General features: G+C 50.9%; 1 protein-coding gene across 2 annotated transcripts in view; it reads right to left on the bottom strand.

Moving 5' to 3' along the window:
- Nucleotides 1-10,297, bottom strand: part of IRS1 (insulin receptor substrate 1) — a 56,715-nt gene extending 46,418 nt beyond the window's left edge. The window contains exons 1-2 of one of the 2 annotated variants that reach the window (XR_011048652.1): nucleotides 5,554-10,297; nucleotides 2,257-2,302 (exon numbers count right to left, since the gene is read on the bottom strand). Coding sequence is in view for 1 of the 2 variants with exons in the window: in XM_068406484.1 (XP_068262585.1) it covers nucleotides 5,577-9,182 (3,606 nt within the window). In the remaining variant the exon portion in view is untranslated. The remainder of the gene's footprint in view (nucleotides 1-2,256; nucleotides 2,303-5,553) is intronic. The other variant, XM_068406484.1, reaches the window with a different exon arrangement.
- Between the last annotated feature and the right edge of the window lie 5,321 nt (nucleotides 10,298-15,618).

The following is a 15,618-nucleotide window of genomic DNA, read 5'->3' as shown; positions in this document are numbered from 1 at the left end:
AATCTACTATCAAATTAGTTTTGGAAAAAATTATCTATTTGGAAAAGATTATCTTGTTCAAAAGAATATTCAAGTACATTTCACTTTCAGTACTTGCACTCATGTATTCATAGTGTCATGAAAGCTGTATAGTCCTAATGAATATCAACATTTCAGCTCCTACAAAGCATTCCTGAAACAATGCAACATACTGAAGATATTGGTCAAATAACATTCCCACTCCACAGCTGCTTGCTGCATCTTATTTAAGAGTTGCAATTCTATGAGTGTTATCTAAGGAAACATACGATCTCTCCACAGTTGCTAGTTAAAAATGAGCATCATCCTTGCCCTGCAACGTCCTGTTTCATTTTCAAATTTAAACCACATTCAGAAACCAGCTTAAAAATCAACTAAATATGAAACCTATATGCTAAAGAAGTCCAAATAGTACTTCATAATTGACTGAACTGGTTTATAAATCATACAGTTCCAATTTTTAAGCCAGGAAAACAAAAAAGGAAAGTCCCAAGAAACTTGTCATTAAAATCAAGGTGGGGGTGGGGAAATAATCAATACTACAATTTAATGTAGCTAGATTAAAGGAACTGATCTATTGTCTAAATTACAAAAAAAAAAATCCTCAAAAAACCTAAAGACATTAATTATAAGCTTGTGGTCTTGTTAAACAGGAGAACTGAAAATACACAAGTATGTGGAGACAGGTTCAATTTTGGCAAATAGTTAGGTATGGGGAAAAACTGGTGTGTGCATACAGTAAGAAATGCACTGTTTTGTCTAGAGTAATACCCATAAAGCAAGGAAAATTTTCATAACTTACTGGTATTTACCTTGGTGCTGACCCAAAACTACAGAAACTTCTGTTCTTTCAGTTCTGGAAACAACCTCCCCCCAAAAGCTTAATTTAATTGTGAACATCTTGTTTTGGCATTTGCTGCATTTCAGTTGGGTTTGTTTCCTCAAGTTAAAAACTTAAGGTGAAACAACTACTGAAAACTATTAAAGAAGTAAAATAAATAAGCAAGCAATGTCACAACAAAAAAAAAACAAACAGGTATATTATACAAGAATTACATGAGTCATTTTCTGTTTACCATTGTGTATTTTCATGAGACCCAAACAAATGTTTAGCTCTTCCCCTTAGTGCTTTGCTTTAACTGGAACCAGACAAAAGGCACAACAACCGTAGAGAGGCCATTGTCCTGTACTCCCATTGTACTGTATTCTGTTTTCTTACACCACCAAAAAACCCAAACCACCCATGCGCTGGGTAAAACAGGCATCATTAAAGCTGCAAGTGAGCCAAGTTACCACTTGCTCACACTACACATATTCTATTCGGTGTCATTAGCACTCACTTTCACAAGTTCTCAGACTCACCAACGAAATGGAAATGAGGCAGGGGAATAATGGCTTTGCTTTGAAGCTTTGGAGATCAAAGCCACATACCTGGATTCATGCTACTATCCTACTACAGCCTTTCCTGTTTCTCCAGAGCCAACGTCTTAATGGTTTCCTTTTTGGAATATTTTTTGACTACATACTCAGAACACAAGCTATCAGCGGTTCATCTTCAAAACCCCTGCTCATTCCAGGAGCCTTCTCTTCTCACAGCAATCCCAAAAGCAGGATCCACAGCATATCTACAACATCCGCTCATCTGTGCATGCAAAACTAAGCAGGAGGAAGATGCCTTACAGCAACACTGCTCTCCCCCCTCCCTAGCTCTCACCTCACTTTGTCCATGTCATAGGGTGGTATTTCCCAGCATGTTTTGGCTACTGCAGCAACGTGGCCTTCCAAGCTACAGCATAAAAGTCAGAGGATCCAAGCACCAAAGAGTCACCGGCTAGGCTGGGCACACACAACAGTACCCAATTCTCTGAAGCAAAGGGAAGCATTTGGGCAGGGGAGCATGCAGGACTGCATTGAAACTGCTGCACTTTTAACTGGGTGAGAGAAGAGAGCTAGAAAGGCCAGGGCAGGGCCAGCTGTTAGGAAACAGCCAAGAATATAAGACAGGGAAGGCAATGGGATTGGAGAGTGCAGAGGAATGCTGTGGGTGCGAGAGAAGTGTTTTTTTAATTAAATTTGGAAAACGATGTGATTATTTCAGCCAGTATCTTTAATGTTAGGAGAAATAAGTACACTTGAAAGAGGTTAAAATACTTCAGAATGTAATGCAGCTGGGGGAAGGACAGGGGAGCAAGGAGAGGAGTTAGCTAGCTTGCAACACAGCAGCAACAATCATTTTACCCATTAGGGGATGAATGGACAACATTTGGGGTCCTTGTCTTGTAGTCTGGAACAACAGAATGGATAAAACAACAGTTACACAGAGAGTTTTGGCCTTTGGAGTGGGGTGGAAGGCTGCTCTATGGAGAGGAGGGGGAAAAAAAAAACCAGCACGTGCAGTCCCTTTGCACTTCTGAGATTAAAAGTGTAAATAATAACCCACAAAAGAGACGGAGAGCAAAGAAAGGGTACTTAATGCAGTCTTCCCCATCCCTTGTCCTGATACCTGCAGCTTCACCTCTCCCTTCCCAGGTCTGGATGTGATCTCCTCTCTGCTGCACCTGCAAACATACCAAGTAGCTTTTCCTTCCTCTTTCACGTTGCTCAGATATCAACAGGAGAAATTACGACCTCGGCCTTCCTGCTCTCATCCAGAGCCTGGCCAGGCTCACCTGACAGGAGGAGCTCTGGGAAAGCTGGCCAAGGCTGAGGCAGCACAGTCCACTCGCCTGCTTGCTGGGAAGGGCATGCAAAGCTTCGGGGAACTGGAGCACTCTCACTGCACATGGAGTTTTCAGAACGGTTTAGCTGAAGGTGCTCAACAACTTTTTCAGGCATGTACAGACTGTTTGCAGGCCTGTAAATCACTCCCCTCCAGGCAGATTTTCTCAAGAATGGCATAAGGTATAACCTATGTGGGCCGAGTTCCCTTCCAAATCTAAGTTCCACCTCCAACGCAAAAAAGGTACGAGGACGTGTCAGAAAACAGTTGTAAAAATGGGTTAACATGGACAAAACATTGGGTTTTTTTCCTTAACACACTCAATAAGAGATGAGCTAGTCAGACTGAATTTTGCGAGGAAAGTTTCAGCTGATGGCAAGAAATCTAGCCTGGGAAATAAGAGTCCAAAGGGTTAATATCTGAGAAAGCTACAAGCAACTAACACAGCTTTATAGTGGGAAGGGAAAGGGAACAGCCATGGCTACAAACTCCCCTTATAATTATAGCCTGACTCTTCTTCCCCTGCCTCCCAGAAGAAGCTGTGCTTGCTCAGTCCAGTCCTAATTTGGGGAAATAAGAACCTACCTCAAGCAGCAATTACGCTAACAGACACTACCTTTCACAATGCTGCTCTGAAAAACATCTGTGTATTATTTTTCAGCATGTTCTTATATCAGGTCTTCCACATCCCGATCCTCCACTGAACAGCATAATCACAGCAGGTATCTACTTACCACCATGATGGAGAACACTGCCACAGTTTTTACGTTAAAGATGACAGGATCAATGAAATAAACTGTCTAGAGCAAAAGTAAACTGTGCATTTGGAAAAAATTTGTGTAAGTAAACCGTTATGACGCTGCTCCCCCTCAGACCTGCATTCTCATATCCTCACACACGTTTATTATTTATCCACACGCTGACAGAGGATTTTCTCTCACACTTGCTCCCCCAATCTTAGCACACACCGGGGCGGGGGTGGGGGGAAAGTGATGCTCCTAGCAACGTGACTTATAGCACAATATGCTGCATCCTCTGGAAAAAATCCCCTCCTGAAGAGTTCATAACACCAACGCTGCCCTAGGCAGATATGGATTCCCACAGCAACAGAGAGGCATCTCGAAGACAGTCTAGACAGGCTCTTGCAAGCACATCCCAGAACAGAGAAAGGATGTGACAGTGTAAGGCTGGTCACAGACAACATTTTATGACAGCCAGCACGCTCCTGTCAGTTACCCACAAAAATAATCATTTCCTACCAGTTACCATTTGAACCAGACCAGCAATATCACTGCTCTTAAACCTTACCTCGAACTTTTGAAACCAACCTGGTATCCAAAAGTCACTACGACAAACACCTAATATTGCCTTCCTCTAACAGGCAACAGCAGCAAGTGCTAAGTAGCAAATGCAAAGAGATTGCTTGGCTTTTGTTCAGGTTGTAAGGATGGAAAACATAAAAATGGTGAGCATATGATCCCAGGCATCATACCAAGACCAGCCCTCAGTGTTCCCTTGAGCTGAGCGAACAAGCAATACAAATTGTAAGTTTATTACACTTACGATGTAAACATTGGTGTAAGATTCAGCCCCTAATGTCATTGCACATGTTCATGATAACTACTTAAACTACCGTGATTCCGGCTGCTCAAGTATGTAGAAAACTGCTAAAATCGAGTGTTGCAACAAGATTAACTGAGTTGCTATCTACTAGTGCTTGTCTGCATGAAAATCGTCTTCCCCTTTCATGGAAGGACTCACACAGGTGTGCTGTACCTCACGAGCTCTAAACAAGAGGTTTGTTATGTGCTACATGAAGTTCCCACGTAGCAGAAACATCACATTGCTTTCAACAATGCTCCTACTCACTCAACTTACACACCTGTAATCCACGTGCAACAGCCTGGCAGAAGTTCTTCCCAAATTAAAAATGAAAAGCTTCAAGGAAAAAATAGAACCCATCAGTCAATGCCAAAGACACAGTTCATACGGCCAGTTTCTTATGCAGTTTGTAACACTGTTGCGAGGATGGGACAGCCACGCTTACTATCAGCTGAAACACAAGTGACAGATATAATGCTCTTAAGGCTTTGAAGTCTGTTTTCAAATTCAAAGCACCTTCCAAACAAAACTGAATTAACACTCATCACAGCCCTGTGAGGTAGATGCCGTCAGCCGTGTTTTGCAGATGGGACAACAAGAGCTGGCACGGCTGAGTGCTTTACCCTTGGCCACAAGAGTGATTACTGACCAAACTAGCCTTACAGCGGGAGTTTCCTGTTTCCAGCCCTATGCTGTAGCTAACTCACTTTTTTTCCCCCCTACACACACTTTTGAAGCACACCTAATTCCGAAAAGTAAAGGAATGTGGCAACACAGTAAGCACAGTATCGTATCCCCATCTGAACAGGAGCATCCAAGCGTGCTTTGGAAGCAACCCGGCCCCGGGCCGCGCCGGTGAGGGCCCGCAGCCGGGACCCCCGCAGAGATGCTGTGCTCCCGGATGCTTTTTCCACTAAAACATCCTGCAGATACTGAGGCCCGAACACACAACGGACCAACCGAACGTGTCACGGCCACCGCTGCTCAGGCTGCGGCACCTCGCGAAGCGTCCCCGGGGGAGGGTGCCGCCCGCCCCGGCCCGCGCTGCCGCTCCGCGCTCCGGCAGTCCCCAGGGGAACAAACGACAACGAGCAGCCCCGGGCCGCCGCCTCTCGGCCCCACCTCGGCCCTCTCCCCTCACAGAGACGCCCAGGGCCCCTCAATTCCCTGAGCGGAGCCGCGGCTCCCCCCGCCCCGCTCCGCCCCCGGCTCACCTTCCCCGGCAGACGCTCGGCTCCTACATCTCCTCCCGCTTCTGGAAGCTGATGCTGGCGTACGCGCTTAAGTCGTCGCTGGAGTGGCCGCTCCCGCGAGGCTGGCCCGGGGGCTTCGGCGGCTGCTTCCCCCCCGGCAGAGCGGCGCCCTCGGCGGGGGGGTGCAGGTGGTGCCGGCGGTGACTGAAGTCCTTCACCAAGTCCAGGTCAATGTAGTTGAGCCCGTTCTCCAGGGCGGGCGCGGCGCCCGGCTCCCGGCGGGCAGCGGGGGCGCCGGCCGCCTCCCCCGCGGCGGGCCGCAGCCAGACGTTCTCGAAGGAGGCCGAGCTGTGGCGCTTCACCTCCTCGGCGCCCCCCGCGCCGCCGCAGGGCAAGGGCGCCCCGAGCCCGCCAGCACCGCCGCCCGCCGCTCCGCGGGCAGCGCTCGGCGTGGACGAGAAGGTCTCGGAGCTGTGCCGCCGCCGGCCGCCCTGCGGGTCGGCGCGGATCACCTTGGCGCTCTGGTTGCGGCCGGGGCTGAGGCTGACGCGGGTGAAGGCGCTGCCCGCGCCGGGGCCCCCGAGAAGGGAGGAGGAGCGCGGCGGCGCCGCCGACAGCTCGGCCGGCGGCCGCGGCAGCTCCGGGGAAGCCGTCGTCGTCGTGGCCGCCGCCGGCGGGGGCTTCTCGGCGGCGGAGCGGCCCGCCCGCACGTCGGCGTAGCTGAGCAGGCGGGCGGGCGAGCAGGGAGAAGGGCTGCCGGCGCAGTCCGAGCAGGAGCCCCCGGCGGCGCCCCCCAGCTGCATCGTCACGTAGTCCCGGCCGCCGGGGGCCGCGCCTCGGCCGGGACGGGCCGCGGGGGCCGCCCGCGCGGCGGCGAAGCCGGCGGGGCAGGGCGCCCGCGGCGGCCCCAGCTCCATGTTCATGTACTCCTCGGCGCCCTCGCTGCCCGGCGGCGGCGGCAAGCCCAGCCCCAGGGCGGCCGAGGGGAAGGCCGGCTTCTCGCCGGCGATGAACTCGATGTTGACGTACTCGCCGGGGCTCTTGGGCTCCGGGGGCAGGAGGAGCGGGGGCTGCTCCCGCGCCCGCGGCAGGGTGCTGGCCTTGGGGCCGCCCAGCGACAGCCGCGTGGGTCGCGCCAGGCGGCCCTTGGTCTGCACGGCCGTGTCCACCTTCCGCGGGGGCTGCGCCTGAGGCGCGGGGCCCCCCTCGGTGCCACCGCTGCCCAGGCTGTCGCTGCTGGTGGAGGAAGATGAGTCCTCGGCGGCGTAGAGGAGGCGGCCGGAGCCGAGAGCAATGCGGGGCTGGGGGCTGCCATCCTCACCCGCCACCGCCAGCCCGCTGCCGCCCCGCCGGTGCACGTGCTTGAAGGAGCGCGGCAGCGAGAAGTAGGAGTAGATGGGTTTGTGGTGGGCCACGGTGGTGGCCTCCTCAACGCCCGGCTGCCCTGTGCCCCCGAAGTAGCAGTCAGGTGGGGTGCTGGTGGTGGAGCCGCTGGCTGGTGACATGTTGATGTAGTCGTTGCCGCCACAGGGGAGCTTCCCTTCGTTGCTCTCCACCGAGAGTTTCGGGTGGTGACCGGCACCATTTGTCCAGATCTTGCCATAGCCCGCAGAGCCGCTATCGGGTGAGTAGCTGCCACTGGGCGACATCATCATGTAGCCGTTGGAGTCCACCATGGCTGGAGGGTGGCGGCCCCCCCTGCCAGGGTTGATGATCTGCTGTGGGGCCGACACACTCTTAGGACTCATGGGCATGTAGTCACCACCCTTGGGGGGCCCCCCACCGCTGGGCACAGGGGCTACACCAGGTGACATGGGCATGTAGCCATCATCCATGTGCGGGGCGGAGTTGGTCCGATGATGGCCGCTGTCCAGGTGGTGCATCTCCAGACACTCCTCTGGGTAGGAGTGAGTGGGCACAAAGGCTGAGTGCCGGTAGGAGGGCAGCCGGCTGCTGCCACAGGGGTAAGAAGGCAGCATCTCTGTGTACTCCTCAATGGAGGCCACTGAAGACTGTGAGGGTGTCTTCTGGTGGGAGATAGTGGGCGAAGTGCCTGCAGAGTGAGTCCGCTTCCTGAATGCCTTCTCCAAGTCGGCAACCTCTTCACTACCACCTCGAGAACAGCATGGTGTACTAGGGTAGCGAGGCTGCTGCTGCGGGTGGCAGGCGCGTGGGATGAAGTGGCCATTGGGGGCTGCCAGGCTGCAGCAAGAGGAAGTGGTCTTCCCCCCCATGCAGATGTAGTTGAGCTCTTCATCACCTCGAGCTGGTGGGGTGTGTCCCAATGAATCTGGGGTCACACTGCGGAAAGAGCTGCGAAAGTCACACGGGCTGGAACCATACTCATCAGAAGAAATAAATCCGCCATCACTAGGGGAGCCAGAAACCGAAGCACTAGACCTTCGTGGAAACAGGCAGTCCGAGGTGGAGCCATGGCCACTAGTGCTGCTGGATGACAGGCTGACTGGACTGGTGGCTGAAGGAGAGCAGCGCGAGGAAGGCATTGGGATGGACCGGCTGTGGTTGAGCGGAGGATGGAGCCTGGAGTTGCCACGGTGTCTATGCGAATGGGTCCGGTTGGCACTGGGACTAACTGGGCTACCATCCACAGAGGCAGGCCTCGACATCGTGCCTTCCCCGTCGCTTGATGCTCGAACCCGGAAAGAGCTGGGTTTGCCACCTGTACCTCCACCCCCACCACCAGCAGGAGAGGTGGCTGTGACGCTCTCAGTCCTGGACCGGCGACTGAGCCCCACTTGGCTGGGTGGAGGGTTGTTGGCGTGGTGCCTGCTGCGAAGGGGCACAGAGATGGGGTTGGAACAGTTTGAGGAGGACTGGCTCTTGCTGCGGGGCCGGAATTCCTCGCTCATGGCTCGCATGGCCTCCAGGATGGTTTCATGCATGTTCTGTGCCACCACTGAGTCATCCACCTGCATCCAGAACTCACCGGGCCCAGTGACAGCCGAGCGCCCCACCTCAATGAAGAAGAAGTTCTCAGAGTGACCACAGCGGCGAATATTGAGCAGCTGCAGCACCACAGCAGCCGCATCTGAATTCAGCTTCACAAAGCTGATGGTCTTGTTAGTCAGGCACAGGCGGTAGATGCCAATCAGGTTCTTTGTCTGGCCTAGGCCCTTAGGCTTCAGAATTACTTGCCAAACTTCCTTAAAAGCTGGGCCAGGAGCTATCTCACCATAGGTGTCCTCACCTGCTTCCCCCAGTCCTGCATTGCTGCCTCCAAAGGTGACATCGCTGTGGTGGTGGTGGTGATGGTGATGGAGGTGGTGGTGGCCCTTCGCCCTGTTGTGCAACTGCAGCAGCGCTTGGTACCAGCTCTCCTGTTCAGGCTCGCTGTCAGCTGCAATGGCAAAGTGCTCGTCCTTGGTGTAGAGGGCCACCAGGTGCTTGTTCTTGGAGTCAGCCCGTTTGTTGATGTTGAAGCAGCTTTCTAGTGGGATGGAGCGCTTGGGGGCCCCTGACTTGTGTCTCCATTTCTTCTCATTCTCGTAATACTCCAGTCGGGCGGGTCCAGACTCGCTGGCTGCCCTCAGCACGAAAAAGCGTTTATGCATGCTCTTGGGTTTGCGCAAGTAACCCACCTTTCTGACATCTGAGAAAAATCCCTCGTTATTATCTGTGGGGCTAGCCATGGTGAGAGGCGGTGGAGCTGTTACTGCAGCTAGCAGTCCGCAAGACCCCAAAACAGCTAAGCCAGCCAGAAAAGACAACCACTTAAAATAAAATTCATGCAACAACAATTAAAAAAAAAAAGGCAAAATAGCTTAGGATCCTCTGATTAGAATGGGACGGGGGAGGTACAGAAGCAGGGTGAGAGCAGCTGTTCAGTGGCAGAGGCAGCTTCCAACACCAAATCAGAGTTTGCGTTGCTGTTTATGCCCAAATCGCCCTTAGATGGGTGAGCGCGTCCTTAAAGAGTCCAGTCCCGATCAGTCCAGACGAAAGTCTCGTCCCAAGAGCAGCCGCCGGGAAAGAGAAACGCATCTTCCCTTGCAGGGGTCGGGCTCCGCCGGGGCCGGCAGCGGGGCGGGGGTCCCCTTCCTCCGCTCCCGCACCTCTTCCCTGTCTCAAGTTTGCCTCCGCGAGTAGCGATTTCTGTTGCAGATTAAATATCCTCTTGGGGGCGGAGATTGTTTTACAAAGTCCGGGGTTTGCACCCAAAAATACACGCTGCTTTCCCCCCCTCTCCCCCTTTCCCCAAAAAAAGAGAAAACAAAAAAAAAAAAAGCCGCCCACAACACAACCCCCCCACTTCCCCAAATATCAGCGCTGAGGTTGCTGCTGCTTCTCCCGCTCGTGCGTGCGGAGGAGGCTGGCGACCCCATTCAGTCCCATCTCGTTAGGCGGAGAAAGTGCCGTTTCCACACACGGCGCAGCCCGGCAGCGGCGGGAGGGGAGGCGGCCCGAGTGCCCAAGGAACATCCCCTCTTCCTCCTCCTCTTCATTCCAGTCGGCAGCGCCTCAGCGGCCGGCGGCGCGGCCCCCTCCCGTGCCCCAGGCCGGCGTGGGAGCGGGCACCGCCGCGGCGACTCCCTCCCCGCCGGCTTCTTCACGGAGTTTCCCGGCGCCCCGCACCAAAACAGGCGGCGGGGGCCGCGCTCGCCCGTCCAGCCCCCTCCGCGCGCCGCCGCCGCCGCCGCTCAGGCTCACTCCAAGGAGAACAACACGTGACGGCGCCAGTGCGTGGACCATCCCCGGAGCCGCCGCCGCCAGGCTCCCGGCCAGCCCAGCGCCGCGGCCCCGCGGCCCGCCCCGGCGCTCCCCGCCCTCCTTCCCTGCCCTCATTCAGCGCGGCCGCGGGGGCCGCCACCGCCGGGCCCGGCCCCGCGCCGCACCGCCCGCCCGGGGCCGCGCCCCCATTGGTGCCGCCGCCTGTCCGTCAGGGCGGCGGCGGCGGCGGCGGCGGCGGGGGGGCGGGGCCCGGGCAGGCTGAGGCGCAGCGCGTAGTAAGGAGGCGTAGACGCCATTCAGCGGCGTGTTATTTATAACCGCCGCCGGCGGCCTCTGCAGTGTGGCGGCGTTCGCCGTGGCGGGCCCGGGGAGGCGGAGCGCCTCCTTCCGCCTTCTTTCCCGCAGCCCCGCACGGCGGGGCAGGCCCGCCGCAGAGCCGCCGCCGTCAACCGTCGCCCCTCAGGGCGAGGCAGCCGCCGGAGCGGGCCGCCGTGAGGGGAGCGGGGGAGCCGCGGCTGCCGGCCTTGGGGTGGTTCCCGCGGTGGCAGGCGGCGGGCCCTGCGCGCCCTCCCCGCCCGGCTCGCTCCGCTCGTCGGGAGCCGCTTCCGGCGAATACGTGTCCCGAAGCGGCGCGCGCCCCGCGCTGCCCGTGCGGTCGTTCCCCGAATAAAGACCCGGGGAGGAGCGGGAGGTCTGGCACTGCCTCCGCGGCGTGGCCGAGGAAAGGGCCCCCCAAGCGTTTTGCCCGTGTAGTGCCAAGCAGTTAACTGTATTTCCCCGAATCGTTATATGCTAAATTAAACTGAGTATTCAACGTGATCTGCAGTTTACAGGGCTGAAATGTATCGTACACGTAACTTACACCTTTTAAGTAGGAAACAAGTGTTGCAAGCCAAGCCTAAAACATAAATTGCTCAATGCTGCCATCTCCAGGGCAGTTCAAACTGGTCCCAGTTCACCTCTGCAGCATGCAGGAGAGAGGACCTGCTTGTAGGTTTTATCTTCTGGTTTTTGCTTTTTTTTCCCTGGCGCCGTTTCCCGTGACAGGTGACTCTGGACACCCCGGGCAGTGGATCTGTAACCCGCCCTTCGCTGGCACTGCCCTGCCGCAGCAGGCTGTGCCCCAGCTGGTTAGAGGTGACAGCAATGCTCATACCTACTCTTAAGGTTGAAATACAATACAAAACAATACCTTCGTTTGGATTTATGTAGGCCCAAACATGGAACAAATAAGTTAGAGGCTTTTCTAATGTATCTGCATTCCAAAGTTTGTTGTCAGGGAGATCACAGTTGTACAATTGTTTGAGACAAGAAGTGGGCTGGTGAAACAATCCCCTGAAACTGTTACAGAAAAACATGGAGAACCCAGGGAAGGCAACAGGCAATACTGCAAGCCACCCTCTCACGTTATCCTATAGATAACACCATAAAACACAGCATTGTTTAAAGGTGTTTAGCAAACACGGGATGACAATTTGTAATGTAGGAGCAGAGTCTAGCTGGTAAAACACGAGGAATGAAAAGGAAAGATAATAATAATTCACGCTATAACAATAACCTATATCATCATCTCATTCTTTCCTCCACTTCACACTGTAGTTCGTCATGACAAAAAAAAATATTTGTATTGAAAATAAATCTGTTACACATACCTTGAGATAAAGCTTACTACAAACCAAACTTATTTCCATCTTCAACAAGGAGAATGACAGGAAATTGCTCCCCCAGCCCATGCCACGGAGCTGCAGGACAGAATTGCAGCTTCAAGGCATATTAGGATGAGCTATCGTGGCTGTCATTAACGACAAGGTATGTTTTGTGGGCAGAGGGCACCATCACCATACATACACGTTGCACTGTACGTGCTAAAAAGGCAGTGGGTCCTGTGGCAAGAGGATAGCTCCTAAGCCTCCTGTCACCCCACAAGCATGGGAATGCACATTTGTGCACAGAATATATGTAGCACTGTTTCTTGATTAAACATTTTGCACATATGTTAATATTAAATAATAACTTGTATTTGTTCTGCCCCATTCTTTCCCTTGGCAAGTGATACACTGATATGAACATGTAATGTGAATGAATGATCCCTTGATGTAGGATAACCACCACCTGATTTACATTGTGTTGCACAAGGGAACATGGATTTGATGGTAAAAGCAGGAGATAGTCCTAGAATCACAGAATATCTCGAGTTGGAACAGACTCATAAGGATCATCAAGTCCAACTACCTGCTCCTCACAAGACTACCTAAAACTAACCATATAACTAAGAGCATTGTCCAGATGCTCCTTGAACTCTGACAGGCTTGGTGTTGTGACTACTTCCCTGGGGAGCCTGCTCCAGTGACCAGCTACCCTCTTAGTGAAGAATCTTTTCCTGATGTCCAATCTGAACTTCCCCTGATGCAGCTTCATTCCATTCATACCGTGTCCTGTCCACTGTATGTGGGCAGTGTATTTAAATGTGCTGCATTCATCTTGGGAACATTCTCTTCAATAATAACTGATTTTGCAGATCCAATGAAATTTGGTTGTTCTTACATGGTTTTCATGGGGATTCAGTAAATGTCCCAAAAGTGTTTTCAAACTTTATATACAGATTCACATCCTTTGTCCAGCAGAAGTAACAGGCAATAACTAATACTTGCAGCATATTTTGAAAACTATTTTTTTTAGAGATAGTTTGCATCATACCAGACCACATCTTGAAATTGTTTTCTTGCTCTTTGAGTTCCAAAGCTCTGAAGTACTGCACTTCTCTGTAAGGTATGTAAGCGTGAACACCAGCACACCGAAGAGAAGAACGTACCCTTGCTTTTTCTACTTAAATGCTCCCCCTGCTTTGACAGTGAGAATTCAGGCTAAGCAATTAATTGCAAAGGGGTTCACATACTACAATATCCTGGCAGAAAATCAAGACATTTCATTCCCTGTATAAATACCCACAGCTATCACACTACATCGCTATGTCTGTATATGAGAAATTCAGCTTCAGTAAACATGAATGAAATAGAGGTTGCTATTTTAGTATCCATGTCCAAACCCTAACTTCCTTATAACCAAGTTTCTGCTGCACCCTTCACCCCACATTCAGATCACACACCTCAGAATATATTGGAACTAACCATTCTTTTGGAGACAATATAATTATTTGATGTAGAGAAGGGAAAGGAATATAATAGAACAGAAAAGGATCAAAGTTCCCATTTTTTATCTGCCTTAGTAAGATGAAGATGTTGAAGATGAATTTAGCATAGGGTAATCCCACGAGGCATAAAGTGCTTGAAACAATTAGTTACTATTGTGTCACTGCTGAACTTGGCGGAGCAGATAGGTATGGGCCATGAAATAATCAAAACTTCTGTTTTGGTAATGCTGCCTTGGTGGAACGGCATCTCAGGAAGGCCACTGGGAGCATCTAGAAGTAATTAAAGATGTAGTGCTGTTCTAAATTACAATGAAGACTAGTTTCTCTTGAAGCCACCTTTACCTGTTCACATATAGACTCTCAGCTAGCTGCAAAAAAGAGGGTTTGGGTAAATTATATTTCTAGCTCCTTGTGGCTTTTTTTTTTTACATTTGAATGAGAAATGGAGGAAAAGTAGGAGTTAAGACTAAACATGCACCTCTAATGCAGTAAGAAAAAACACCCACTTTTCATTTATCTTTTCAGGTGACTGTCATAGGCTATCAGTCTCTTTTTCCTCTGCTGTCACCTGCTTTTACTGCTCTTTTTTTCCAACCTTTCTCTCCTCTGACACATCTCTATGCACTTTGCTCACTTCTCTATGTACCTGACTGTTCTGTTAAAAGGGTGTTATAGTCTTGTTATTACCTTCATCTAGACTTTTAGGGTCCACTTAAAATCTCACTCACAAGGATGAAAACCAAAAGAAACATTCCCCAAAATTGAAGATACATCACTGTAGGCCTGTAAGAAAAGCAGCATGACTCTTGTTCTTCAGCTTCGCCAATTCACCTTCCAGACCCAACTAAGTTTCTTACTGTAACCCCCACTCCCAGCTACTCCTTAAACACTTGATCTCATTTTCCACATCCAACTCTTCAGTTAAAACAGTTATAAAAACCCCTCTAGTTCTGGGCAGAACCTCAGCAAAAAATAAGAGGTCAGGAAATCAAAACTTTCTGAACATTATTTTCTTCCATTTCCTTTTGAAGAAAAGGAAGGATTTCCTTCTGAATCAAGTTGTTCAGAAGCAAGAAAAATGAGTTGCTGCACAAGGGAAGGGGAGCCAGGTGCCAACGGGCAGTGACCTCCCCAATAGCAGTCCACTCCTATTGCACCCAGACAAGGTGAGCAGGGCAAGTCGGTGACAGAAACCAGAATCACAGAATAGGTGAGGTTGGGAGGGACCTCTGGAGATTGTCTAGTCCACCCCCCGCTCCTGTTTTGAGCGGGGTAAAGTACGGCAAGTTGCTCAGGTCCTTGTCCAGTTAGGTTTTAAATATCTCCAAGGATGGAGATCCCTCAGCCTCTCTGGGCAACTTGCTCTGGCGTTTGACCACCCTCACAGCAAGAAAGTTTTTTTTCTTATGTTGAAACAGAATTCCCTGTATTTCAGTTTGTGCCCATTGCCTTTTGTCCTGACACTGGGCACCACAGAGAAGAGCCCGGCTCTCTGTCCTTCCCATCACATTGACGCAGTTATGTTCTGGTCCTTGTTCCAAAGTTGATTTGATTGCATATTGTATTTGTTTAAGCTCTTCTGTAGTATTTACTCTTCTACATTCAACAGTAAGGATGAAACTTGCGTAACCTCTCCTTCGAAAATAGTCTGGTTGACTCTAAACTAGTTAAATCATTACTTAAGTAAACAAGTTGTTAATTTTTCTGTTAAAGGAATGGTAGTAATATGATTACAGTGGAAATGCAAAACAACATATCTTACATCCCCAACTTCTACTGTCATCTCTTTGAGGCAAATCAAGGACACATATGGAATGACTAATTAGAATCTTCAAATGTATTACATTACAAACAGTAAGCATAGCTGATCGTTAGCAGCTGTATTGCACTGTATCACAGTAACAAGAACTAGAAGAGTCTAAGTCATTGTTTCCATACCTCACTTCTTAGGATTTTTTTCTACAGTGTCTTCTCCAGTTCATGTGTAAAACAGTTTTACTCATATCAGCATTTAGACACAGCACATATATTAATTACATGAAATATTTAAGTTATGTTCTAGTGATCAATTAACCAGCTTTCATCTTAAAAACCACACTATTAATTCATACAGATTTTTTTTTTATATTTTTCTGCCTCCCTATGTACCTTAGTACATCTCTAAAGAAGCCAGAAAAGATAAAATATAATTCCTATGCTTTCTGTTGGGGAATATGGATATCCCACTGAAGTATCACTAAACTAAC

This window comes from Nyctibius grandis, chromosome 8, assembly GCF_013368605.1.
Source record: "Nyctibius grandis isolate bNycGra1 chromosome 8, bNycGra1.pri, whole genome shotgun sequence".
Taxonomy (NCBI): Eukaryota; Metazoa; Chordata; class Aves; order Nyctibiiformes; family Nyctibiidae; genus Nyctibius; species Nyctibius grandis.
Note: the sequence above shows the minus strand (reverse complement) of the source record. Positions and strands in the feature narration are given on the sequence as shown.